This window comes from Ananas comosus, linkage group 8 (assembly GCF_001540865.1).
Source record: "Ananas comosus cultivar F153 linkage group 8, ASM154086v1, whole genome shotgun sequence".
In the NCBI taxonomy this organism is placed as follows: domain Eukaryota; kingdom Viridiplantae; phylum Streptophyta; class Magnoliopsida; order Poales; family Bromeliaceae; genus Ananas; species Ananas comosus.
The window spans coordinates 2842151-2868459 of record NC_033628.1 but is presented as its reverse complement, the minus strand read 5'-3'; the positions used below and the strand labels follow the sequence as shown (position 1 = coordinate 2868459).

The following is a 26309-nucleotide window of genomic DNA, read 5'->3' as shown; positions in this document are numbered from 1 at the left end:
GCGCGGAGTAGTAGTAGTTGTTGTTGGGATTTATATATGGGAGAGAGGGAGAAGGAGATGGTGCCACGTGGACGGACGTGATTGTGACGATCATGGAGGGGCAAATTTGGAAATTCACCTGCATAGCTTTTGCTTCAAGCTGTCGCCCACGGGTTGGGATGAGGAGGCTAAAAAACGCGGGAGGGATTCTGAGCCGGAGAATGGTAAGATCCAGCGAGGAGGATATTTTTTTATATAAAAAAAAAAATTCGTGGACCCGGTCCACCACGTCATCATCTTCCATTTGGTACGCTGTGACCATCCCTGCGTAGGATAAATTTCAAATACCATCCGGGTGGTTTCGTACTTTCTTAGTTTAGTTTAAAATGTATTAATTAAGTACTTATGATTTTATTTTTCTCTTTTCGTTAGCTTCTTAGTTAATATTTTGTTAAATTACATACAAAAAACTTCAGATACCCCAACTAGGTTTATCAAATATTCACTTTAGTACTTTTTAGTTTTAACTTTGTCACAGATTTAACGAAAAAAATTAATGAAGGAGATAATAAAAAAAGAAAAATAAAATTACGGGTACTAAATTGATACACTTTAAACAATATGGTACTAAAATAAAAAAGTGTGAAACTATATGGATGGTATTTTAAGTTTTTCCAATAAAATTTAGTGTTTTCTTGTGCTTTTTTTATAAATTTATACTTTTTATTAGATATTTATGCTAATTAAGTTTATTTCGGATTAAGAGATATCAAATCCTATTTGACGAAAAATAAGTTAGGGCAAAAATTAGAACATGTGCACTATAATCATTATTGATTGATAGAAACAAAAATACTATTTGCTCTTCTACAGTTTTAATGCGCGTAACGTAATTTTTCTGCAATCCACCATAATAGTAAAATAAACTAGGAGAAAGTATAAGTTGCCTCCCTATTATTTTGATTATTTTTACTTTGTCATTTTATAGCTTAAAAAGTTGCGCTTAATTATTCTATAATTTAGCTTACTTTTACTTTGTCATTATGTGGTTCAAAAAATTATACTTACTATTCTGTGATTATTAAAAAGGTTTTACTTTGCCATTTTATTTGATAATAAATTTTTTAGATAAAAAATAAAAATAGAGTCACTTAGCGAAATAAAAATAAACTAGATCACACATGGGCAAATTGAAAATTACGTAATGTTGATAAATACAGTCAATATTTTTGTATTATATGAAACCTCGGTACTATATATGAATTGGATGATATAAATTGTGAACATGGTTCAGGGAGAATTTGGTGGAGGAAGGGATGGGGATGATGCGACAACAACACGTTGGAAACACGTCGGAGAGAGAAGGTGAAATTTTTGAAAAAATTTAGAATGTATCAGTTATATTGCTGAGGTAAACAGAATACTAATTATTGAGAGATATTTGTGATTGATTCACCATGTGTCAGATATTTTTTGGGATTGAACACCTGCTGCTCTGGGTACCAAGAAGGAACCCACAAATGACAGGGAAATTATCTAGGTGGTTCAGAAGTGTTGTCCTTATCACATATAAATGTATCGGCGCTGCTGATATAGATGCTCGTATTAATATTTTATAGACTAAATTACAAAAAATATTTCTGTAAAATCTTGATTTTTTATTTTTACTTCTGTCATTTAAAAATTTATATTTTATCTCCCCCTATTGATCTGTTAGGGTTCCGTTATAAAAAATTTTTTATTCTAAAAATATCCTCCGTCCTCTTTACTGTTGTTTCGTCCTCCTCCGCCTCGTCGCCTCGCCTTCCTCCACTGCCTCGCCCTCACCCACATTTTCGTCCGCGCCCATAAACACCCCCTCGCCCTCCTTCGCCGCCTCGCCTTTGCCCTTATTGCCATTGCCCACCTTTCCATCCACACCCACCTCGATTTCCTCCCTATTGTTGCCGAAATGGAGAGGTGACGAGGGTGCAGAAGGAGAAGGGGAGCAGGTGGAGAAGAAAATGGAGAGAAACTGCGGCCGATCCAGGCGACGGGTCAGCAAGATGAGGGAGGAGACTAAAATGGTAAGGGGCAAAATGGTCATTTTGTCATCACAGTCACACTGTACCACTCGTGAATATTTTTTATTTTACAAAAGAAAAAAGTGTAGGTTATTAAATGACATTAAAAAAAAAAATGAAATAATGAATTTTGACAGAAGGGTTTTATGTAATTTAGCCTATTTTATATACTATTATTATTAATGTAGTAGCAAATTTACATATCATCTCAAATTGTATATATAATTTAAGGATTAATTACATACAGTTTTCTATAAATATATTAAATATTAGATATATCCTTACAAAGTTCAACTCAAATTGACTTATTTTCATATACAAAATGCAATATTAGTTATAATTTGTTTTAGACTTTTGTTATAATTTGTTTCATAGGAAAAAAAATATAAGATAAACATATGTACTCTTGGCCCTCCCAGAACCTAAATCGTAGCTCCATCTCTCTCACACCAGTAACTCAAATTTAAATCTCAATACATGAGAAATGTGTTCTTAGCTTAACCCAATCATAGAGAAGACCCAATTATAGAAGAACTAAATGAAAAGAACTTCCTGAAAAAGCAATTATGATTCTATTAACAGGTCTATTAAATTTCGTAATCACATCCCTAAAACTTTCTCCAAAATGATCGAATTCATAGTACATATAACTCCGCACCAGAATATCTTATCACCTATCAGTATTTTTATAGCATAACTCCACACCAAGATATCTTACCACCTATCAATATCCTGACAGCTAATGCTTAAAAGAAGGTGTGAATGAAAGTGCTTGGCATTTGATTTGTGCGCTTGTAATTGAAAGATCCAGCAATGTAAATTCTCAGCAACAGGGACATTCATGCAATCTAGAGTAGTTGGTTGTTTTCCTGGATATGTTGAGATTTTTGAGTCCTCTGCTTCGTTTTCTATTTTTATTTTATCATTCTATGATGTTAAAAAAATAAAAACATACAGAACTTAGGTGAACTATCATTCTATCCAACTTTCAAAATTTTGATTTTATTGCTTAATCTTTTAACTTGTTTGATTTGGCTAAGCTAACGACACTTTGAGTTGAAAATTTAAATGTGTTATTTATTTTTACAGATTTAATTAGTATATTTTATTCTCGCAATTATAATTTTTTTTAAATAAATAATTAAGTTAAATTTTGAAGTCAAAATATTATTAATTTTGCATTTTGTATATTAAAATAAGTCGGTTATCATATAAAATCAGCAACCCATCAATATATATATATAGAGAGAGCAAGGCTACTGTCCTATTAAGAGCACAGCAACCCTTGCGCTCCTAAATTTCTAACCACCTATCAATTTTGATGGATAGTTAAAATAAGAGAGAAGAAAAATTGGAAAAAATTGAGTGTCTTAATTTATCTTCTTTTTGAATTTCTCTTCAATTTCTCTTTTCTCTCTCATCCTAACCACCCATCAAAATTGATTGGTGATTAGAAAGTTAGAAACACAAGAACTATTGTGCTCCTAACAGCACAGTAGCCCTACTCTCTCTCCCTCTCCCTCTCTCTCTCTCTCTCTATATATATATGTATATATATATATATATATGTATGTATGTGTGTGTATATGTGTGTGTGCGTGCGCTATTGGAAGCATAAAAAATTTGATACTTTTGATTTTTTGACCTTTAGATCAAGAATTATATGATTTGAATGATTGCGGTCCTCCTAAGATTGAGTAATATATCTAGGATTGAGTGATCCTCATAGGATGACAATATTAATACAATTGTTAGAAATGATTAAAGGGGCTGAAAAATTCGAAAGTATCATATTCTTTATACTTACGATAGCATCATAGCTCTACTCTATATATATTTTTATTTACAACATTATTAGGGGGCCATCAATACAAGTGGAACCTTATCAACAACACCAGCAGTTGCCAAAAAAACATAAAATAAAAGGCTAAACTATTATAAAATAATCTTTTTAATATTTAATATTCAACATATGTGCTTATCCTCTTTTGAAATTACATTGACAAGTTGGTTTTGGAACCATGTGACATATTACGAGCCACTTTTGTTATTACCTATCACAGAGTTAGTCACTAACAAGGAATAATGATGGAAATAATAATAATATAATAATAATAATAATTGAAACACTTGGTAAAAGTACGTTGCTTTTGATTTTTTTGCAATTTTGACCCGGGCCCCACATTTTTGACCCAAGGAAACCAACCTCTCCCAATGATGACGACATGTCTTACATCACCATGCACTGGCCTTGCAACTTGGTGATGTTGACCTTCGGCGACCCCATCCGTCGTTTTCTATAACGGCTTAAACTTTTTAATTTTCTCCTTCTAAATCACTGTTTGATTGAATGTAATTATAAGTATTAATGATTTAAGGGCTGTGGTACAGATTGTGTCGAAAATTTGCCCGTATGGTACAGTACGCTACGTGTCGAGCCATATCGATGCGTGTCGTTCAAAAAAATTATTATGTGCCGACACATAATAACATAAAATATTTATTTTTTTTAGCAACAAAATATTCTAATTATTTATTATGTTTTTTTATCACATTTTTTGAGCTTTATTAAGAAAATTACTTACTAATTTAAAGAATAGAGAGTTTTGAGCTGTGCCAACGGCACGGGGTCTATATCATGCATGTATCTTGTTGGCACGGTACTGCACGGTGGATACGGCACGGTGCATACGGCCCGTGCCGCCCATGCCGACGGGCACTTAAAATCTTGATAAATACGATATGATTAGATGTACTTACAGCTAAAAGTATATATTTTATTTAGTTTGATGTAACGAAATATTAACAATTATAAATAATTTATTTAGATGTATGTCGAGAAAAGTGCATTTATAAAATTTTACCATTTTATATGTAGATAGTAAAATCACCTGCAATGCTGCAATATAGAAAAAATATATATTTTCTATTGAAAAGGTTATTAAGAAGGTAAACCTACCTTTTGTTTGAAGTTACTTAATTTCTTCAACTGCTACATCAAGAACTAAGGCAAATTTCGATGTAACTCCAATGGCTACAATTGAGCCCCTGGTATAATTCCAACTGCAGCAGTCAAATCAAATGCATCAAATCAAATATCGGATTTGGACTTGCATGCTATTACCACTGTAATGCAGTTATAATTATATTCAACCAAACAACTCTTAAAATTTAACACATTTTAGTTTATCATCCTATAATTTAAAAGGTTATACTTAACTGTCATATAATTTTGTATTTTTGTTTTATTTATAACTCTACCGTCAAATAGGATGGTAAATAATAATTTTTTCAAATCAGGACGGTACAGTATAATACTTTATCATTTTATGGTCTTCATTTTATGACATTTTTTTAAAAAATATCACTTGTAGATTCAAAAATCTCATCATCCAAAATAGTATCAATGTACTAAAAAATGGCGCAGCAAAAATATTCTAGCATAACCCTCTATCTACGTGTGTATATATATAAAAATTAGGAAAAATTTCTTCAATACCCTTCCAAGTAGTTCTAATTTCATGAATACCCTTCAAAATTTTAAAATTTCATATTTGCCCTTCAAAATTTTATTTTCTTAAATTGAATGATTTTTTATTAATAAATTAGAGATTTTATCTAATCCATTAATGATTCAAACAAATTTAATAATTTTAATAACCTCGTAGTATATAAAATTAAATAAGTTTCTGTTCAAAAAAGAAAATTAATAAAAACTTCAAGGATTCACTTAAATGACCTATAGTTGATAGTTTTAGTATAAATATCAAAAATAAGTGAAAAAACTTTGATTTTTAAACAAAAAATAAGGGTAAAATGGTCATTTCATATTTTGAAATAAAATAAAAAAATGCTATGTTGACGAAAGTTAGCAAAAAATTATCGGTGAGGGTATTTATGAAAGAAATATTGTATGTAGATCTAGGGGTATTTGTGAAATTTTAAAAATTCAAAGGGTATTTATGATATTTCATAACTTTGTGAGGGTACAAATGAAATTAACTCTAAAAATTAATAGTGGCAAAGTAATATTTACTATTATCAAAATACATATATTGTATTTAACCATACTTTGTACTTTTTTTTTTGTTTCGGCAATAATAGTAAATATTGCTATGACAACATCAGTTCCCATACAAAAATACTTCTAAAAGAAAAAAAAAAGTTGTTTACTTTCTTGTTATTTTTGAGACATTCAAATCGACAATCAAATCGATGATTAATATTGTTAAAAATAATTAAAATTAATCAAACTTCTTCAGAATTTAATTTTAAAATTTTTCGACGTTATTTATCTAACGAGAAATGGGGACTGCCGGCAGGGCGCAGACAAGGCGTTATTCACTTCCTGGTCGCTGCAAGCTCGACGAGCCCACTCTGAAAATTCATTCGGAATCAGTCTGGACTTTCCCAAGCAGTTTCAAACAAATTGAGCCCCAAACTAACTCGGCCCAAATATGTAGCACAAGGTTGTATGTTTTTAGGATGTATTTGTGAAAACGCGACTCCATTTGTGAGCTCCTCAACAAGATTTTTTTGAAACAGTTTATTGAGCCGTTTACTTCACTCTGCACCCAAGTCTTAAAGATGATACTCTTAATTTTTTTTTCGAAATTTTATGGAGAAAAATTTTATGTCTACAAACTTGGGGAGGTGTAACCTTTACAATCCCGAATGGTCCATTAACGCTTTTAGTTTTTAGTGAAAAGAAAAAAATGATGAGACTAGTTATTGTTGGTTTAAATCGGCCAGTATTTTATTCCGTGACAAAAGATCAAATTGAGTCGAATCACATATGAAATAATGAAAAGTCGGGTTGGATTGAGTCATACTCGAAATGACGGAAGACCGGTTGAATCGAGTCAAAATCGAAACTCTCGGTACTGTGTATCTGTACGTTTAAGTGAATTAATGACAGCTCGAGAGTTTATGAAATTAATGATTAACGCCAATCATTAGATAAAGGGCTTTTTTTGTATTTAGCCCCCTGGCAAAGTTTTATTTTAAAAATAGCCCTACCAAAATTTAATTTGCAAAAAATAGCCCTAGGCCTGCCACGCAGGCGCCACGTCAGCACCACGCGGGCGGGGCTGGGGGCGGTAGTTAAGTTAAACACGGTGAATGATTCACCGTATTTAGTACGTATTTTTTGTATATTGAAAAAAGGAATAGAAAATTTGTATTTCTTTTCTTCTCTTTTTCAAAAATCCGAACCCGAACCTGAAAATCAAATTAAAATCCAAACCCGGATCTGAACCCGGCGGATTTTAAAAATTCATACCCATATTCATATCCGACCAAAAACTCGAAACCTGAACCTGAACCCAGCGGGTTTTAAAAATCTATACCGTTGGATGAAACTCTAAGAAATAAAAATTATTAAATATTTTATATATTGTATAAATAAATAAAAATAAATTTATACATATATAAAATTTATTCAGGTTTGGATTCGGATAATATTTCGGATATCTATACCTATTGACATCTCTACTCTTTATTCCTCTTTTCAATATACAAAAAATACGTACTAAACACGGTGAATCAGGTGAACCATTCACCGTGTTCAACTTAACACACGGGCCCCGGTCCTGTCCGCATGATGCTTACGTGGCGCCTGCGTGGCAGGCCTAGGGCTAAAATTATAATTATAAATTTTTTGAGATTATTTGTAAAAATAATTTTTTTTGAGAGGGCAAAATGCAAAAATCCCTCAGATAAAGATATCAAAGCAAGAGGCTTCCGGGAATACAGTTACAACTCTAAAACTGATGTAGAGCTAGCATTGCTCTTTCCGTGAATNGCGTGGCAGGCCTAGGGTCATTTTTATAAATTAAATTTTGACAAGACTAATTTTAAAATAAAAATTTGTCAGGAACTAAATGCAAAAAAATCCCTCAGATAAAGATATCAAAGCAAGAGGCTTCCGGGAATACAGTTACAACTCTAAAACTGATGTAGAGCTAGCATTGCTCTTTCCGTGAATCGGGTAAAACCCGTTAAGTACTACAACCCTATATGAGATTCTGAATCAACACCGTCAGAAAATGGACAGCGGAGGGTGAACGGAGAATTATTGGACGGTCGATCTCACGCTCTCACGCGCGCCGTCGCACTAGCACACCAACCCCAAAAGTCTGCGTTTGTCAATTACGAGTGCGGCGTTTCTCCTACTCCAAAATCTCCGTTTTTCTCTCTCTCTCTCTCTCTCTCTCTCTCTCTCAACCACCCCATCGTCTCCTTCGCTCAACGTAGGCTGAGAGAGAGAGAGGAGGGGCGGAGCTCGGCGGCGGAGGCGGAGGCGGAGGAGGAGGCGACGATGGCGGTGCCGGGGGGGCGCAATGGTCTAATGGAGGAGGAGGGAGGGGGCGAAGGGGAGGGGGGATACTACGAGGACGATGGGGACGCGTGGGCCGATCCCGACCGCGAGATCCCCCCGCACCTCCGCCCCCTCGCCGAGGCCGCGCAGCGCGGCGACGTCGACGCCCTACGCGCCGCCCTCGGTACGATCCCCGCCGAATCCACCCCGCCCAATTTGATCTAGCGTGTTTTAGGGTTTTTCTCTGATCCCATTGCATTTGGTGTTTTTAGGGGGTTTTGATCGTTAGTTTTAGGTGATTGTAGATGGGCCGTGTCGAATAAAGAATGGATTTTGGCTGTTGTTGTGATGGAATTTAGTTGTAATTTGACATCAATTTAGGTTCATGGGAGTTCTTTTCTTGTTAGGTTGCTACATATTGTCTTGTATTAATCGGTAAATGTCGCATAAAGACCTAAAATTGGAGGAGATTATACTTAATTCTACTGGAAAAGGGACTTTTTTAACCTTATTTTCGGAATGGAAGGATGGTAGAGGTGGTTTGCGAGTAGAAGAGAAGGTAGGGTTTTGCGCAACTCCAAGATTGCATTTTGGGAGCTGCAGGGAGGGGGATGGGGTTTTTACTGACTAGATTTCTATTGTGAAACACGAAATGTAGGTCGGGGGGGATTTTTGATAGTCTAATAAGTTCAAAAGGAGGAAGAGGGGGACTAGAACATTAAAAAAAACTTGTTATTAACAATTTGGACCGGAGTGAAATGATGTATAACGTATTTGATGATTCAATTGAAAAGAGTTGCTTTTTGTATCTTGCATGATTTTGTTGGCCGCTAAGAACTTTTGTATGCAGCTTTTATGTGCTAACATGACATTGACTCAACCATAAACGTAATTAATGTTACTATTTCTGAATGAAATATTCTCACCCTTCTATAGTTGTTTGCTGGGGTCTATACAGGAAATTTCAAGATTAGATTAGTTGAGTAGCTTGGTCGGCAATGACGATCATTCTGTTTCACACAGTGGAATTGATTTGGGCTGTAGGTTTTTGTCTACAATTAATTGTTTCGTTTGGCAGGCTTAGGGGGTGTGATAAAATATGTAGATAATGTTGTTCAGAGTAGTACAATTGCTATGGATTGCAAGTTTTCCATGTCGGAATTAGAGAACAAAAGAGAAGGATCACATTATCTCTCAAAATGTATAGAAGATTGAATCGAAGAATTTGATAATATATCAGCAGCGGGACTGGTGAAATTTTCTAGCCAATTAACAAAAGAAAAGGAATCCCATAGCTAAGCGATGCCCTAAGCTACCCAACGTTGCAACTGTTCTCAATCCAATAGCGTTTCCCCCAATTGGATCATTTTTCAAATGCTTCTAGTAAAAGTAAGACAGTCAAGGCCCAATCAAATAGGTCCAGGGTGACACAAGGTGTGGGATTGGGGGGGGGGTGTTATCTTTTCTATGGAATGCGATTTTATGTATTTATGTAGTGATGGAGGTGAAGAGAAGCAATTTGGAGTTTCGATAACCTATATAGAAGACTGACAACTATCCAGTGTGCTATCTAGTAGAGACAGCTATCACAAAAATACTTGGACTAATAATAAATCTGCCAGAATACTGGCTGAGAAAATGTTTGTGTTATAGCTTTGAAGTAGTTAGCTCTTCAAAGTAGCTCATTTTTTTTCCTTTTTTTTTTTTTTTTTTTTTTTTTTTAAGTTTTGTATCTTTGATTTCTGTGAATAATGCAGATAATTATACCGGCAGCATTGATGATCCAGTTGAAGATGGCGATACTGTCCTTCACTTGGCATGTCTATATGGCCATCTTTCTTGTGTCCAGGTTTGCTTTGAATGCTCTTATCCTTTTGTCAGTTTTGCTCAATAACCATGATCCAGTAATGTTACCTGGCCTCTTAGCTACTATTGGAACGTGGAGCTAGCTTGGAGTCTAAAGATGAGGAAGGAGCAATTCCTCTTCATGATGCTTGTGCTGGAGGTAAACAATAATCTTTTCCGGTATTTCGGACCCATCTTCCAGTTAGTTTGATAACAAATTCCGAGCATTCAAAATCCCACAGATTCGCACTATATATGCTTCAGCTTTAGCCTTTCATAGTTTTCGTTTCTTTTATTTGACTATTTAGGTAAATATATGCAGGTTTTTCTGAAATAGTCCAACGTATTCTTGATTTTGCTGGCAATCCTGATTGTGTTATGCGAATGCTGAACACTGTTGATGCTGAAGGAGATACTGTAATTCTGGCTGGGACCCAATTTTTCCCCCTTATTTGTTTCACAAATTTTGGAGGTTTTGGTTGTAATAATTTTCATACCATTATGCATGCAGCCTCTTCATCATGCCGCAAGAGGAGAACACCTGGATGTTGTGAAGCTGTTGCTTGCTGCTGGTGCTTCTCCCAGGAAGGCAAATGCTTATGGCCAGGTTTGTACAGTAGACTCTCGATGCCACATTCAACTTATGGTTTGACTACAGACTAGTCATTTTTCTTTGATTTCTTTTGTGAAAAATTTATAGTTCAAAGTCATTATTAGAAACATCTTGCATGTTTATATTAGTTTGTGTTGTTTAACAAACAATTACGTAGTATTTAGAGTCCTCTTACCCATTTATCAAGTAATTGCCTGTACACTATGGACGCACTGTGTTATGAATTATGCCTACATGGCTAAGGGCATGACAACTTCTTTTCATAAATGTTTGTATAAATGTATAGGTTTAGATATCAACAGTGATAAGCGCAATACATATAAATAGGACATTGTTTGCATAGTTGTGATTTGCAGCATGCACCCGTGTAAGCACATATATACGTTTAATGTGTTGTATTTATTTGATTGGCAATTATATAGCATAAGATGATAGTATATACTCAATCATGCTTATCCAAATATATTCTCACCGACGAAGCTAGATATTCATAATTACTCGTCTTTTGATTTGGGTTATTTCGATAGAATTCTCATCGCTGTTCATTATGTAACCGATACTTACTCTAGTTTATAACCTTATAAAAGAAATTGCTTATGTAAAAGAAGTATCTGATGAGTAAAGTATATGATCATATTGATAGAAAAAATTAAAATTAAATGAATAGTTGTGTCTCTTCGGTGAATTAGTTATTTTTATAAAAAAGATGTTTTTCATTTGATGCAAAGAGGTGTATTTCTTTACGAAGAGATATGCTTCTTCACAAAGAGATGAACCTTTTGTGAAAGAATCTATCTTTTCATTTGTAAAGAGAGATGCTTTTTCACTATCCATGAGAGGATCTGTCCTTTCGTAAAGAGATATAATATCAAAAGACATGTCTTTTCATCGGAACCGTTCATCTTTTATAAATAAGAGATGTTTGAAGGCTTCAAGGGTAATACAATCAATTCTTCTCCTTTCTAATTTTTCGTATTGATTCTTAAAAGAAGAATTCTTGAGAGAAAGTTTTCAAAATCTTTCGAGGATCTTGTCATATTCTGGAAGTGATTTGCTGGTAATCTGGCAGCATACATTCGAGTGGAGGGAAATATCATCTTAAAGAAAATAAACCTACACGCCTTAAGGCCATAATTTATTTTATCTCTATTTATATTCCCCAACAAATTTGGATATTCACAATGCGCATCATATTTATATTCTCTGCAATTTAAATTGCTTACTTATTGAACTTCTTCGTTGGCCAGACTGGTTTAACTGGTTTTCAAAAATTTGGTCATGAGGGCATTAAATCTTTCTAACTATCTAACGTGCTGCTCATTGTAAATCTTTACTTGACAGACTCCCGCCGACCTTGCTGATGTGGATACAGAGGTTCAGTCGTTTTTAGCTGCACTTGTTGACGATGCGGCCGAGTAATTGAAGCTGCCGTCAAGTTGTTAAAAAAAACCAATAGCAAAAGAAACTCTTTCAGTTTCCTTCTTCAAGCGAAAATTGTTACCGCGACGTTTCTTTTTCTTTTTATAATGGTGACTGTTGCAGATACTACCGAGACTAAATTTTCTTTCAAGTGGCCTGGTTTTACAGTTACAAGGTAATTTGGTTTAGAGTTAAGACGTATACTCTATTTTGTTCTTCCTGCAATTGGCCTTGACTTTGTTTCTTAGTTTACGGAATTTTTGTCATTTCCTTTTTAAGGGATAATTACCTCTATATATATATATATATATATATATATATATATATATATATCGAGTTCGGCTACTATACTCTTATGAGTACGATCGCCCTTGTACTCATAAGTCGTTTTTGATGATAAAGCTTCCGAATCAACGGTCCATACCGTTAAACATATTTAAAGCATTTAAAACTTCTAGAAATTAAATTTTATAATTTTTTAATATCATTTATCTTACGATTAATTTTTTAATATCATTTATCTTACGATTAAAAGCTCACAAAATTAATAATTTTTAATGGTCGGTATAAGATATTTGCTAGTTTAACGGTGAAAAATAATCGGAATAGATTGAATTTTTGATAGAAAATTCTATTCACTACTTAAATAAAGATCAAAAACTCCAATCTTAAATTGAATGATCTGATCATTCATTTTTAGGATGTCGTTCGATTTTGACCGTTCATTTTATACCCGCTTGATGAATTTTATAATAATTTTAAAAAATTATGAAATTTATTTTTTAGAAGTTTTAAATACTTTAGATCATATTTAACGGTGTGGATCGTTGATTCGAAAATTCCAACATCAAAAATAACTTATGTGTGGATCGTTGATTCGAAAATTCCAATATCGAAAACAACTTGTGGCTTTATACTCATAAGAGTATAATAGCCCTACTCTATATATATCATTCAAAAATTTTGAAATATTTGATATTCTCTTATTTTATTTCTATTCCAAATATGTTCTTTGTATATTTTTTTGTTATTTAAAAATACTTTTGCTGTTAATACTTGTTAAGTCATTTTTTTACTAAAATTAAAAAGAAGTCAAAATATATATATTTTTAAAGGAAAGAAATCAAAAAGTAGCATCATCAGAAACAGTAAAAAGCCCTCAAGCGAACTCAACTCTTATATTAAGTAGCATGGCACGTCGATCAATCCAGTAGTGAAATACACGCACGTAATACATTAACCACCTAAATGAAAGCACTGGGCTTATGATCTTTAAATGTTTTAGATAATAACGCTTGCCGATGTAACACAACTCAAATATTTTACCAGAACGAGTGACCAAAAGAACGAATAGGAAGCATTTTTTGTGCAACTTTGATATCTGCGAGATTGGATCAACTAATAATGACAATAAAGAAAGAAAACTGAGAATAAAAGAAAGCCGAGAATTTCTCTTTATTTCATACTGTTTCGTACAAATAACCAAAAAGAACTGAGTCCTTCCTGGCGAGAATAAACAAAAGAGAAAAGAAAAATAAATTACCAGCAGCATATTCTTCAAGGGATCGCCTTCCATGAAGCAATAAAATAGAGTAACAATAAAACAGAGCAACATTCTGGCTTCAGCCAATTATTCCCCCACGAAAAACACTCGACCAATTATTTCTGTTTATACACATTCAAATATATAAACCTATACGATAAAATAATCGCTTCGCCGTGCCACATTCTCCTCTTTCCAATTTCTCTTTTCCTTCACCTGTTGTCTCCATATTCTGCTAGCCCTCCCCTCTCTTTTTTCTCTTCTTCTCTCTCGACTGGTATCAGCGGTCGGCAGCACAGCAGAAGGAGATGAGCCCTCTGCTGCCTTTCACTACTTCAACTATTATTGGAGCACAACCGAAACATGGAAATGCCACAGAGTTGAAGTGCCCTAAAAATGATTACACTTTCTCTCATTCGTCATCAGTGGGTTCTGTAGATCACTCGTTCAAGTTTTGCATGAGCTCAAACCACTGCAACCAACGATGAAGAAAGTTAGAACCAGCAACCAAAGATTGTAGCTAACATTATATATTACATATTAAGAGAACAAATGGAGGCTACATCATGGATTATGTCGTTACCTGTCGCAGCAAATCAGCGAGTGTACGGGGAAGTGCTTCAATGTTCTTCAGAACAATATAATAAGGGAACGGAAATGAATTCATATACTTCTTGAAAGAAAGCTTTCCTCCTTCAAATGATGCTTCCTGAGCACACGAGAATCATTTCTAATATAAATACAAAACGAGACTTACAGTAGAGTGATAAAAAAAGTAAGTGGAGTACGAACCTTTGAATCCATGATGGAATCCTGAGGACTGTCTAGAAGAATAAATGCAATCATCCTCCGCCTGTTCAGAAGATCTCTGACACACCGCCTCAAGTTTTCCTATATTGAAAACATTATCCATCTTATTATATCTACAAATAGAATTGTCACGAGAGAGAGAGAGAGAGAGAGAGAGAGAGAGAGAGAGAGAGAGAGAGACCTTTTCATGGAACCGGCCATCAGATATTATCAGTATGAGCTGGTGAAGAGGGTTCTGCCCTGATGGCATGCGTGACTTTGAGACAGCAGTGTCGAGCATGTTGTTCAGACACTTCAAAAGATCAACCACGGGCTCATCAGCAATGGTATTATCTTGCCTGAATGATAAGCTAGAGATCATCTGCTCCAAAGTATATAGGGAGAATGTCACGAGAGAAAACTAATATATGAACACACATAATAAGATAACAAACATGCGAACTAAAATATCTCCAAGTAAAAAGTGGCCCACTGTAACTTACCTTCACACCAGCTTCACCCATGAAAGTCTGATCAAAATCATGAAGTAATTTAATATTCCCTTTCCTGCCAAAGCTTGCAACCGCAAACTGGCCCACTTCAAGCTGCGACAGTGCTCTGCACACTGTTACCAGTGCCTCGATAGCAGCTTTTTCACAACGGTTTTCAGACATACTGCGCGAATCATCCACTGCTAACACCACTTGGTAATCTCTCTTGTTGGGTTTAGTCCTCCTCAACCATATCTTATCTTTACGGAAATGACTCGCAATGTATGGAATAACCTGTAAGGGATAATGTTAAAAAAAAAAAAAAAAACAGCTGCTCAGTCATCGTAAAAATTAGAAGAGCTTTCAAAGTAGGCCCCCCCTACTCACCCAATCAGTCAACAGAAAATTTTACAGAACAGATAGTAATCTCACCTTCTTCATGTTGATTCGTTTTCCAGTTCTATAATCCCCTTGAAGCTTGCTAGCCAAAGTAGGTTCCAAGACAAGGCGCAACTGCTCAGTCAACTCTTGAGACAACCTGGTTGTAACCATTTCATACTTTTTCCAATCTACAATAGCTCTTTGCATTTCCTCATCAGATGCTTCAATGCCCATAGGAACAGACAATTCCTGGTCATCAAAATGGGCATCAAGTGGCGGTACTTTCTCATCCGTCAGGGAATTTCTGAACATAACCGAATCTCCTGATTGGCATTTGAAGTCATTTTGATGCGGTTTTTCAACAAATGGCTCAGTGTCCTCCTCCATTTTGTCTAGAATTTCCTCTTCAACTTCAGATTTGGAAATCAAAGATTGGCAAGACTTGAGATAAGATGTTTCAGGATTATCAACCATATCAGTTTTGTTATTGGTCTCCTCTTTTTTCCTGATTTGACCCTCATCTGTGGTAGATTTGTTTCCTTCAACATTGTCTAGGATCTGATCAGAAGTAGCAGCTCCAAGCGCTTGAGAAGTACCCTTTTCTCCCTCAGATACATACCGGTATTCATCAGCATTCTCATCATCGATCTCATCAAGAGCATCCATTTGGTCATTTTGGGTGTCAGCCGAAACTTTGGCTCTTTCTTTCCACTCCTCCATCGCATCCCCAATGCTCCTAAAAGGATTTGTACGCATAATTTGAAAAGATGTTTCATCAGTTTGCGAAGTCTGAGGTTTTGTTTCATTAGAAGATAATCTAGAACCATAGCTAGAGTCAGGCATGGATATTTCCATTTTGAGTGCTTCATTGCTCGGTATATTTATTGACGGAGCAACCGCACTGTAAGTGTCATTGCTATTGGCCCAGTTTGTCTGCGGTTCCATATTCGACTGAAGCCCATTAGTCATAAGCACATCCTGTGAAGGATTTTTCAATGCCTCAATCTTATCAGAATTTTGTGTCTCTTTACTCAGCTCTGTTGTTGAATCCTCAACATCTTTTCCAGTAGCATCCTTTGCTTCATTGTCCTCATCCATTTGGACGATATTCTCCTCATCATTACGATCATCAGTGTTGGACATTTCATTTTCATCTCCATCCATCATTTCCTCATCAGCATCTTCATTAACCTCATCTTCTTTTATATCAGAAGCCTCAGTTTCATCTATATTAACGTCTTCCGAATCTTTTTCCAATTCAGGGAACGGAGCTCCTGTTGGATCTTCAAACGCTTCACTTTTCTCGGCCCCAATGTCGTTATTACTTTTCTCATCTTCATCAGCAAGAGATGTTTCATTGTCCTCTTTAGTATCATACTGATCAAGCTCATTTTCTCCTGGTTCTTCAATACCAAGAGCATTATCATCCTTAGCTCTGAGCTCTCTACTGCTACGATCCTCTTCTTTCACGGATGGTCCCGATTCGTACTTATCATCAGAGTTTTGATGGTTTTCATCTTCATCCTTATCCCAAGCCTTCTCGCCAGCCACCTGCTTGTCATCTCCAGTCTCTCCCATTTGAGATTCCAAGTTGATGTCCTCTTCCTCGTTGTCATGGCCATCATCTTCATCCCCAGAATCTTCACTTACACTATACATATCGCCAGTAAAATCCTCATCCATTTCGACTCCTTTGTCTCTGTCACTAGGAAGTTTATCCGACTTCTCCGGTCCATCATCCTGGAAAATTAAATGCGACCCACGTTTATGTCCTAGAATTTAGTCTTCACTAGAAGAAGTTCAGACAAACATGCATTCAAAGCAGAGAATTTTACATATATCCGTACAAATCATCTGATTTTACACATCCATTTACCTAGAAAATCTTAATTTCGTACATCTCTCTTGTTAAATGCAGTTCCTTACAAAAAAACCTACTCTTGAGTATACATGGAAGAACTGGAGTATTTTTAGGGCACCTATGGAATATATATGTGAATGAGCTAGTTGTGCAGGGATACACATTTGATATTTCTTGAAACCAATACCTTTTCAGGACAGCCAAGAAGTTGTGACTCGTCTTCTATCTGATCACTCACATCATTTATACCTTCACCCTCACCCATACCAGTTCCAGTAGCATCTCGTGTACCTCCAGCAACACTCTCTGTCAGTTCCTCTGCAGACCCAAATCCCTCCGAAAATAGTTGAGTGAAAACGTGTGCAAGGGCATGAGTCATTTCACCTGTCTGCATTCATATAAAATAAAAAAAGGCAGCAAATTTAACAAAAAAAATCATTGAAAAAGAGGCCACAAGTTGATATCTGAAACTCTTACCGTTCTATGAGCATCTAAAAACTCGGAGAGGATGCCTTCAGCATGGGAAACAAGAAGGTCAAGCAACATGCGAAGATTTTTTAGATGTTTCTCTACGTAAGAACAAACCTCAGGTTTCCTACTAGCACCGTCCACGAGTTGCTTCTGTAGAACCCATCCATCATTATAAGCACAGAGTACAAAACCAATGTAATAAATTATAAAAGTAAGGGTTAGTTACAAGTTTCAGCCAGTGGAAGTTATTCAAACCTGATTTCTAACATTTCAGTCCCAGAAATAGTTCGTTGCCTCAATTTAAGTTGTATTTTCACATAGTATCATCTTTTCAATTAAACTTTTGCAAACTACCTCATCAGCAAGCACTAAGGATAATGCTGATGAGGCATTTTTCATGCCCAGACAGCAGACTTATTGAAGGACAAAATTGTTACATCGAACAGATTTCCGGGACTGAATTCAAAATCGAAACTCAGAGGGCACAATAGAAATCAAAATAAAACTGAAGAATGTAATTTGTGATTGATCCTAGAAATAAAGTAAGACAAAAAGGAAACAAAAGCTTGAGGACTACGAGTATACCGCTAGATCTATGGTTTTGTCAGCAGCATCACGTATATGATCTAGTAGCAGGTTAGCTGTATATGACTGCAGAAAGTCTTTCCAAAGAGTAATATTTCCTTCTGATAATTCTCGAACATGGCCATGAGTGAGTACATCTAGCCTCCTAAAAGCAACCATCATCAATTTAATTGTCTCCTCAAAAGCTTCAGCAAATAAAGTATCAAGATTTGCCGAGAGAGTTGAATCTTGTTGCTGCTGGTGAATCGTATCAACTTCTGCTCGATAATCCTCTATTGTCAGTCTCCCCTGAAAAAGAGATTAAGGAAAAGCTCGGTATGTAAAGAGTTTTAAGGAATAAGAATACCCAAAGGTGGATGGCAGAGAAGAATCCATCAAAAGTGGAGAAGTGAGAATGTTTTCAGCTTAAGCAGAGATATCTGGTTGAAAGAGTTACTGCATTCTTGCATTGTTTTTCATTCACAATTTCACAAGCACAAACTCAGAAAAATCATGATACAAAGATGTAATGAAGAAAGAAACCCAAAAACAGAAGGTAAAGTAATTCTTAAAGATATTTGGTAGAAAGAAAATATTACAGCATTCTCGCTTTGTTTGCTTTGTTTCGTACTTAACGTAAAACAACTCGAGTCTAAGATGAATAAGACAAAGTTGGTCAATGCTAACTAAAAACCTGGTAGTTAGAATCAGCTAAAACCGAAAAGTTTTATTCAGAAAGTTCAGTTTTAGAGAAATTTCCATATCTTCTCTTTCTATTTTATTGACAGATCATTAAAAGAAAAAAATCACTAAAATAGATAAAAAAGTATGTTAGACAAACTCTAATATCCAAACCTTGTTGATCAGCTCTTGAAAACGGCCAAGCAGCATTTCTTTGACAGATCTTGTGGAATCCTTTTGGAAGCCTAATTTCTTGATATCTTCGTCAAATGTGTTAATTATTTGCTGGTTTGTGTCCACTAGTTTCTTCATCTCATTGGTAACAACATCTGGAATGTACTTAGGTGAAGGGGCAAGAACATGGTTACCGCCAATTAGATACTTATCTAACAATTCCTGCAAGGGGGGAAAAGGAGGTATAATTTGGTAATCGAATATGACTAACAGACTAAGAGGAAAGAATTAGACAAACATAAGTACGCCAATAACAAGATCTACCTTAGATTTTATGAATGTCGGCACAAAATTATCTACAAAAGCAGATAGAGTAGCAGCTTCATCCCCCACTGTGTCACATGTACTAAGATGACTATTCTTGAAGCTCCCAAGCAGCAAGGTCATGTCCCTCGACATAGTAAGTAGGTTGTCGAAAAGTCGCTATTAAGGATTAAGCAAAATGATTAGCTTAGAATAAGCATAACTCATTTTCCTAATTATAAATATAGTAAATCCATACCTTTTGTTGCTGCATGCATTTGAAAAGGGCATTCTGGCTTGGAGCTATAGAAGAACTATCACCCTCTCCTATAAAGAATAACTTGTCAATTTTATATTGAATGGAATCACAACAAAAATTGGCATCCGCAAGAATGAGTACCTGTGAAGTTTAACAATCGTTCCCGTAAGTTTATTAGTTGCTCCGACAGACTATAAGCAATATTTCTTTGTTCACACAGTACGCTAATAAGATGATCCACAAAAGATACAGCCCGATTGACCTGCACATAACACAAGAACAATTTCATGGTTATAGCACGCAACATGGAGCAGACAGTTCCCTTTGAAAACTAAGCATTGAATTTAACCTGCTCCAGATCGAGGTCTTTGCTGAAACTCAAAGAGGCTTGTTGAAGTTGCTGCATCATGGCCAAGCATTTGAAGTAGTTGTTGTTTGCTGATGTCCATCCCTTATCACCTTTGTTGTCTAAAAGCTCATTTTGCTGGGCAGGGGAGACTTCCAGCAAGTGTAGCACATTATATGATGGCTGCAAAAATAATCTGCTCGGCTGATTTGAGTTATTTTCCAGCTGTAGATAGCACCCAGATGAAAACAAGATTAAAATAACTACAACTTCAATTAAATACAAATATTCCATACTTGTGTTAAATCAGCATTTAAAACAAAAGATGCCTACCTCAAAATCAATATTTGTCCAATAGTTAAATATATCATTTAGCTTTTTTGGTGTATTTCCAAGTTTTGGTTACAATTTTGCTTTTTCAATTGGTTACCAAGCAATAATTGAGAAACAATAACATCAGCATACCTCCTGACTTATAGGTCGATGCTTCGATAATCCACATCCTTCAAGAGTCTTCAGTAAGTTGGCTAGAGCCCTCCTCTTGGGATTCTTTGTTCCATGCTTCCACAGATGAGCAAATTCAGCTGTATGTCTGCATATTTTTTCAAGTGAAGACCAACAATCCTCCCACTGCATCTTAAATTCTATTTGCATAGATTCAGGGTACTGGGACTGTGTGATAACTTCTATGAGTTCTGCAATACCAACAAGTTCTCATTAATTTTCAGCCTAAATATAATTTTCTCTATGAGAGGAAATAAAAAAAGAGAATCATCTCTGCAAGTCGTTATCCTACACCTGTCAGTCATCTATTTTGTTTATACCCCTTTGCCTGAATTATTATATATACTCCTCAAAAGTGCATTTTCTCACAAAAACAATCCTATGTTGGGAATTATCCAATTCATGAGAAAACATTGGTTTCTACGAAATCAAAAGCGTTCCAAAGAGGGGCATTATTATAAGTACAAAGATAAATATGTAACAAATTATGGTTTTGATAGGCATATATGAAATTCAGATTTCTGCACAGAATTGTGTAAATAGATAGTTTAGCAGAGGAATAATGTAAATGCTACATATCCAAAACATTGCAACACAACTTTTAAAGTTCTCAAACTTTGCTTTTAGTCATATCAGCGGAAAAATTACCTCTGTCACCTATTATTTGTGATACTGAATAAGCCTTACTTCTCCATTCCGAATACCACATGAACCTAGAAGGTAATATCATGAGAAAAGCAACAAATGAGCTTTATTTTCCTTTTAGTAGATACCTAATAAGTCAAAAGCACCCCTGCATTTATGCTGATAAAATAGAACCTTTCAACATCTCCGAGCTTTGCCAGATCCAGAGGAAATGGTAGCACATCTACTTTTGATACATCAGGCACCTTCTGGTCAAGCCAAGATGGGACTTTGCTTCTTATTCGTGCTACTTCTTCATCGAGCAATTTTATCAGAGGTTGCTGCAGAACATCCTATTGATCAACAAGACTTTTTCAGTTGAAATGATCGTCCAGATAGCACCAACAAAAACAGAACAAAAGCTAAGTATCAGACGAAAATTACAAATAATTACATTGAATTTTTGAACAGATTTTAACATCTTCTGCTTAGTCCTTCTAAAATTTTCTATTGATGCATAACTGCAAGGATCTTGCTCCCATCTGTAAAGCTTGAGAAGTTCTTTCAACTCTTTCTCAATGCTTCTTCTGCCGCCATCAATGTACTCTGAAACTCTGCAGTGAAGGGGAAAAACTTGTAAGCTAATCTAAAGAAAGAGTTGACAAAAGAAAATAATCAAAATAATATAAGTTAACAGACTTACAAGGGCATGAATTGTACGTAGTATCCAAATGCATTGTACAGAATATTCAAATATTCCCTCGTACTTGGACTGCCATACAAAGAATCAAACATTAAAAATTTCTCATGCATAGCGTTCAATTCACAATGGTTCAATAGAAGTAGATCATAGTTTATAAAATTATCACTGCTAAGACGAAGCTTCACTGGATACCATATATCACCACATTGTGGTTTTAAAAAAATTCAAGACTAAATAACATCTAGCTGTTAACACGTTCACAAACAGGAAATTTTTCACAATATGCCTTCCTTACTGTGACAATGAGAGAGAAGTCGATTGCTACCTTGAGTAAGCTTCCATTTTCAGGGTGATACCATAAGAAATCTGGCCGTGGAAGGCGAGAACAAGTTGAAGCCGTCTCTTAAATTCCCCAACACTGGATGTTTGCATAAATTCCTCAATACTGCATTATACAACTTCATTAGACAAAGCTATTTATCAATTTTTTTTTAATTTGGAATAAATAACAGCTGGTAAAGATACATGCCTCTTGATTGTGAATAAGCTTTGGTCCTTAACATCATGGAGAACTGCTCGCAAAGGAAACCATAACTGAACCAAGCAAGGAGATATCGGTAAGGATAAATTGTGTTCCCTTACGAAATGTTGACAACCAAACAAATTAACAGCAATGGAAGTTTAAACATACTTTTTCAGCATTAATTTCATACTGCTCCTGAACCCCACCGAGCAATGCAGGCCAACATTCTATCTCAAGCTTTTGCCATGAAGATACAAGAGCATAAATTGGTTGGAGATGGTCTGCATGGGAAATAGTTTTACGATGAGCATACTTGATTAAATACAATATACGGATAAGTGGCTGCATAAAACTGTTATGTGACACATAAGCCGGGAGGTAACAGTTACTCAGTTAGAGACAAGGCAAGTTATTTGTCCTAATGTAAAGCTTGAATAGATGCACAATATAGTAAAGGTAAGATAAACAAAGCTGGGAAGTTACCTTTGAAAGAGTATTTTGAATCATTTTCTTGCAGGAACTGAGCTCTACCAACTAAAAGTTGCAATCCAAGTAGAGCCTTCAAAATACAATCACATGACAAAAAAATAAATAACAGCTCAGCATTAGTACATTATTAATCTTCAAATAAGGTATCCGCCATTCACAGTAAGAGCAAAAACCATTGAATTATGTTCTACCTTGGAAAGGGGGCTATTTAGAGGCATTGACAAAAGTGACTCTGTAATATCAAATATTCTCTGGAGACCTGGATGCTCTGGCCATTCATCCAGAAATTGCTTAACTTGACCTTGAAGAAAACTGACGGGCTTAACCATTTTGAACATAACTGAAGGGTTTGGATCCTGCAAAATCGAAAGTTTTAGGATATTATATTAAACAGATTATATAATATAACATACCAAACATAAAATTGTAAAACACTTCCTAGATTACCTTGTATATGTTGTACGAACAAGTAGGTCTGCTAGAGATGCCAGAAATTTGCTCATATTCCAAGCTTAAGCGAAGTAAGTGCTCAGGCATAAGGTTGTTATCTAGTTTGGATGATGTCAATGGCTGCAAACCTGAATAGCCAAAGAAATAGTAATGAGCCCCCTGGGCTGCAGAATATCAGATTTTGGAAGCCCTTAAAAGTTCAGTCCAGAAACCCACCTTTCATTATTCTGGTTCCCACTTCATATGATTGCATAAAAGATTGAAGCCTATCCTCATCAGCAATATGGCAAATGCCAGGCTGAAATGCATCCACAATTAGACAAAAATTGGTCATGCGTTTCAAAAAGTGTGTCAAAATTTAACTACGTAGGAATGTCATAGTCAGTTTAAAATGCATCTTCATCAAAATGTCATCATCTTTGTTCTTAAGTAGGTATTTTGTTGCATATTTCAGGACTAAAAAAGAATGAATAGACCTTACCTGCTCCACAAGGTCCCTTGACCCAAATAGTTGGTTGTGTATGAGCACCACACTTTTCAATGTAAACTCAGGAATTAGATCCCAGTCTTCCTCCATATTATCGTCCACCTCAGTGGGTTTCTTCTGAAATACAACAACAACAAGAAACATAAGGAAAACTACATGTTAATGAATATATGAATAAGTCATTAAATAAAACATACCACCGTTCCCAAAAAATTTTGTTCCAATTTTTCTTCACTGTCAAATGCCATATTCCCATCGGAGTCCAACTCAGAAAGAGGTGATAAATCCCCTTCCAGAATGTCTTCGATCCTGATCGAACGAGGCCTGAACTTAAAATACTGAGACTCATTGTCTTCCCTGATTTTCCCTCGAGATTTCATGTCAACCCATTGACTTGTGAAATGATCAAATATTTTTTCCAAGGACTGCAAAGACAGTATAATAAGTATTTTGTACTTTTCTCCTTGAGATGCAGATTTGAATATAACATGATTTAATTCTGAGAACTTACCAAGAAGGATGCTTCATCCATAGTTCGGGAATAAGAAACACAATAAGCTGTACAGATCAGAATATAATAATATACTGAATTCGATAGCTGAGCCGAAGAGACCTGCAACCATTACAGAACACTTCATTTACAAATTATACATAGAAAAATAAGCCAGAACAAACATTATGAGTCAACTTAAAGAACAAGAAAGTAAGGTTAGAGAAACAATAAGCAACACTTGAAGAACAGACCACTTCGCCGGAAGTCATCCCACTTGAAACAGTAACCAGCTTATTTAGCAGAGCTTCGTTAACCTGAGCACTTTCAGCAACTGATCCAGAAGGAAATTGCATAAAAGAGTAAACTGCAGCCTGCAAAATAATATTGTTGTTAGCGCCATGACAATCACTGACTACAGTAGGAGGAACACATACAAAGACACAGTCATAGGAACTTTAGACATCTAACTCATTATATCTGAAGAGGCTCGGACATAGACGATTGACACAAAGAGGACAATTTTCTAACTTCTACTGATGAAGGGATTTCAGATATTCAAAGAATTTAAGATAAACACAAAAAAGTTGAAAAGAATACAAAACAATAAAACCTGGCAACCGGAGAAACCATCACTTGCCAACTGAAGTGATAGAATTACATACGAGAATAGATAACAGAAAATTGTTTATGTCCGCATTCATATATGACAGTCATATGCAAGAACAATGGTGACCATATTTTGAAATGTAAAAAAACTTTTGCAAATGTAAGCCTATGCAAGGAACCTTAAAAGTTGTATGAAAGAATGAAATCACAACATAATGTAAAACAGGCATACTCTAAGAGAACCAATTAAGCTCTCTGACCAAACAGGTCTAACTAGGCCTCTGTGAAGCAATCAATGCAAAGAAGCAGAAGATAAAAGAAAGGCCCATCAGTCATCAGAATACAATCAGAGTAAAGTTAATTAAAAACAATTTAGAAGTAAGAACTAAACTTAATATACGAGTAAAAATTAAGAAAAAAAAGGAAAACCTTTTCAAGTGCTAACTCCAGCATTGAAATTACTACTACGGTCCACAGTAAGGTTTTCACAAAATAGAGTAAAAATAATGTTGACTATTGCAATAACGAATTAAAAGGGAAAAAGGAAGTGCAGCTTACTAACAAGTACTGCAAGCCATGACAATTAAGATTCAGAAAAATGAATATTTAATACAAAAAACATAAAGCATATATTGTAAGCATAAATTTACAAGAAAATAGATCAACTTTACACAAGTTATAACCATGATTGTCTCAGTCAGGGCATAGTTGGGCCAACATAGGCTCGTTTATCTTAACATTGGCACAAGTTTCTTCACAACCTCTCTATAGGAATATAGTAAAACTTCAGATAATGCATGCCATAGGCCATCACCTACTGATAACCAATGAGCAATGTCATTAAGTCATAAGTAGGCAATAAGCCTTAATGATGATTAATGATAGCTATTCTCAAAGCGATAGACTATACTTACCAAAATTTTCTGGATATCCCTCTCTTTAGTCTCCTTCAAATACTTTCTTTCAAGAGCACTAGATACAGCAACTGACAAGCCAAATTTCATTTCATAGACAGCAACTTGAACTGGTTGGATCAAGTCCATATACTCTGCAAACTCTTCTGACAGTCTTTTAATGAACTTACATGCGTCAACCTATAATGATCAAAAAATTGGTAAGAGAATGTGAATGTATTCAATTTGAAGAGATAAAGTTTGCCACACGCATTTCTTACCTGCCAACCACAAGCCCTGCCATCCATTAATGCAAGATCTTTACAGCAATTAAGGTCCGTAATCCAATCTGATACACGCTTTCTAAAGTCAGCACATTCTGATCTGAACTTCATATACTTGGAAGGTTGAGGGCGAAAAACCATCTGCAAGTGTG

The 26309-nt window shown here is 35.4% G+C and overlaps 2 protein-coding genes across 4 annotated transcripts in view; one reads left to right on the top strand and one right to left on the bottom strand.

Moving 5' to 3' along the window:
• On the top strand, positions 8187–12490 carry LOC109713605 (tankyrase). Its single transcript, XM_020237745.1, has 6 exons — positions 8187–8545; positions 10119–10210; positions 10288–10366; positions 10529–10623; positions 10718–10813; positions 12161–12490. The coding sequence occupies exons 1-6, from the start codon at positions 8362–8364 to the stop codon at positions 12236–12238; spliced, it is 624 nt and encodes a 207-aa protein (XP_020093334.1). The 5' UTR covers positions 8187–8361; the 3' UTR covers positions 12239–12490.
• Positions 13664–26309, bottom strand: part of LOC109713930 (midasin) — a 41828-nt gene continuing 29182 nt past the window's right edge. For all 3 annotated transcript variants that reach the window (XM_020238240.1, XM_020238241.1, XM_020238242.1), the window contains exons 47-78: positions 26155–26298; positions 25895–26074; positions 24626–24745; positions 24393–24494; positions 24079–24306; positions 23876–23998; positions 23611–23692; positions 23392–23522; positions 23136–23300; positions 22939–23014; positions 22624–22736; positions 22462–22526; positions 22258–22377; positions 21933–22001; positions 21684–21843; positions 21425–21582; positions 21254–21318; positions 20567–20796; positions 20105–20326; positions 19897–20017; positions 19756–19823; positions 19518–19676; positions 19194–19415; positions 18360–18647; positions 17781–17924; positions 17491–17691; positions 15494–17182; positions 15074–15355; positions 14773–14952; positions 14574–14672; positions 14365–14490; positions 13664–14253 (exon numbers count right to left, since the gene is read on the bottom strand). In XM_020238240.1, coding sequence (XP_020093829.1) covers positions 14221–14253; positions 14365–14490; positions 14574–14672; positions 14773–14952; positions 15074–15355; positions 15494–17182; positions 17491–17691; positions 17781–17924; positions 18360–18647; positions 19194–19415; positions 19518–19676; positions 19756–19823; positions 19897–20017; positions 20105–20326; positions 20567–20796; positions 21254–21318; positions 21425–21582; positions 21684–21843; positions 21933–22001; positions 22258–22377; positions 22462–22526; positions 22624–22736; positions 22939–23014; positions 23136–23300; positions 23392–23522; positions 23611–23692; positions 23876–23998; positions 24079–24306; positions 24393–24494; positions 24626–24745; positions 25895–26074; positions 26155–26298 — 6165 coding nt within the window. In that variant the 3' untranslated portion in view covers positions 13664–14220. The remainder of the gene's footprint in view (positions 14254–14364; positions 14491–14573; positions 14673–14772; positions 14953–15073; positions 15356–15493; positions 17183–17490; positions 17692–17780; positions 17925–18359; positions 18648–19193; positions 19416–19517; positions 19677–19755; positions 19824–19896; positions 20018–20104; positions 20327–20566; positions 20797–21253; positions 21319–21424; positions 21583–21683; positions 21844–21932; positions 22002–22257; positions 22378–22461; positions 22527–22623; positions 22737–22938; positions 23015–23135; positions 23301–23391; positions 23523–23610; positions 23693–23875; positions 23999–24078; positions 24307–24392; positions 24495–24625; positions 24746–25894; positions 26075–26154; positions 26299–26309) is intronic.

Coding starts and splice junctions, on each gene's coding strand:
- LOC109713605 (XM_020237745.1), top strand. CDS start 8,362: ATGGCGGTGCCGGGGGGGCGCAATGGTCTAATGGAGGAGGAGGGAGGG. Junction 8,546..10,118: donor CGCCCTACGCGCCGCCCTCG/GTACGATCCCCG, acceptor TGAATAATGCAG/ATAATTATACCGGCAGCATT. Junction 10,814..12,160: donor AGGCAAATGCTTATGGCCAG/GTTTGTACAGTA, acceptor TTTACTTGACAG/ACTCCCGCCGACCTTGCTGA.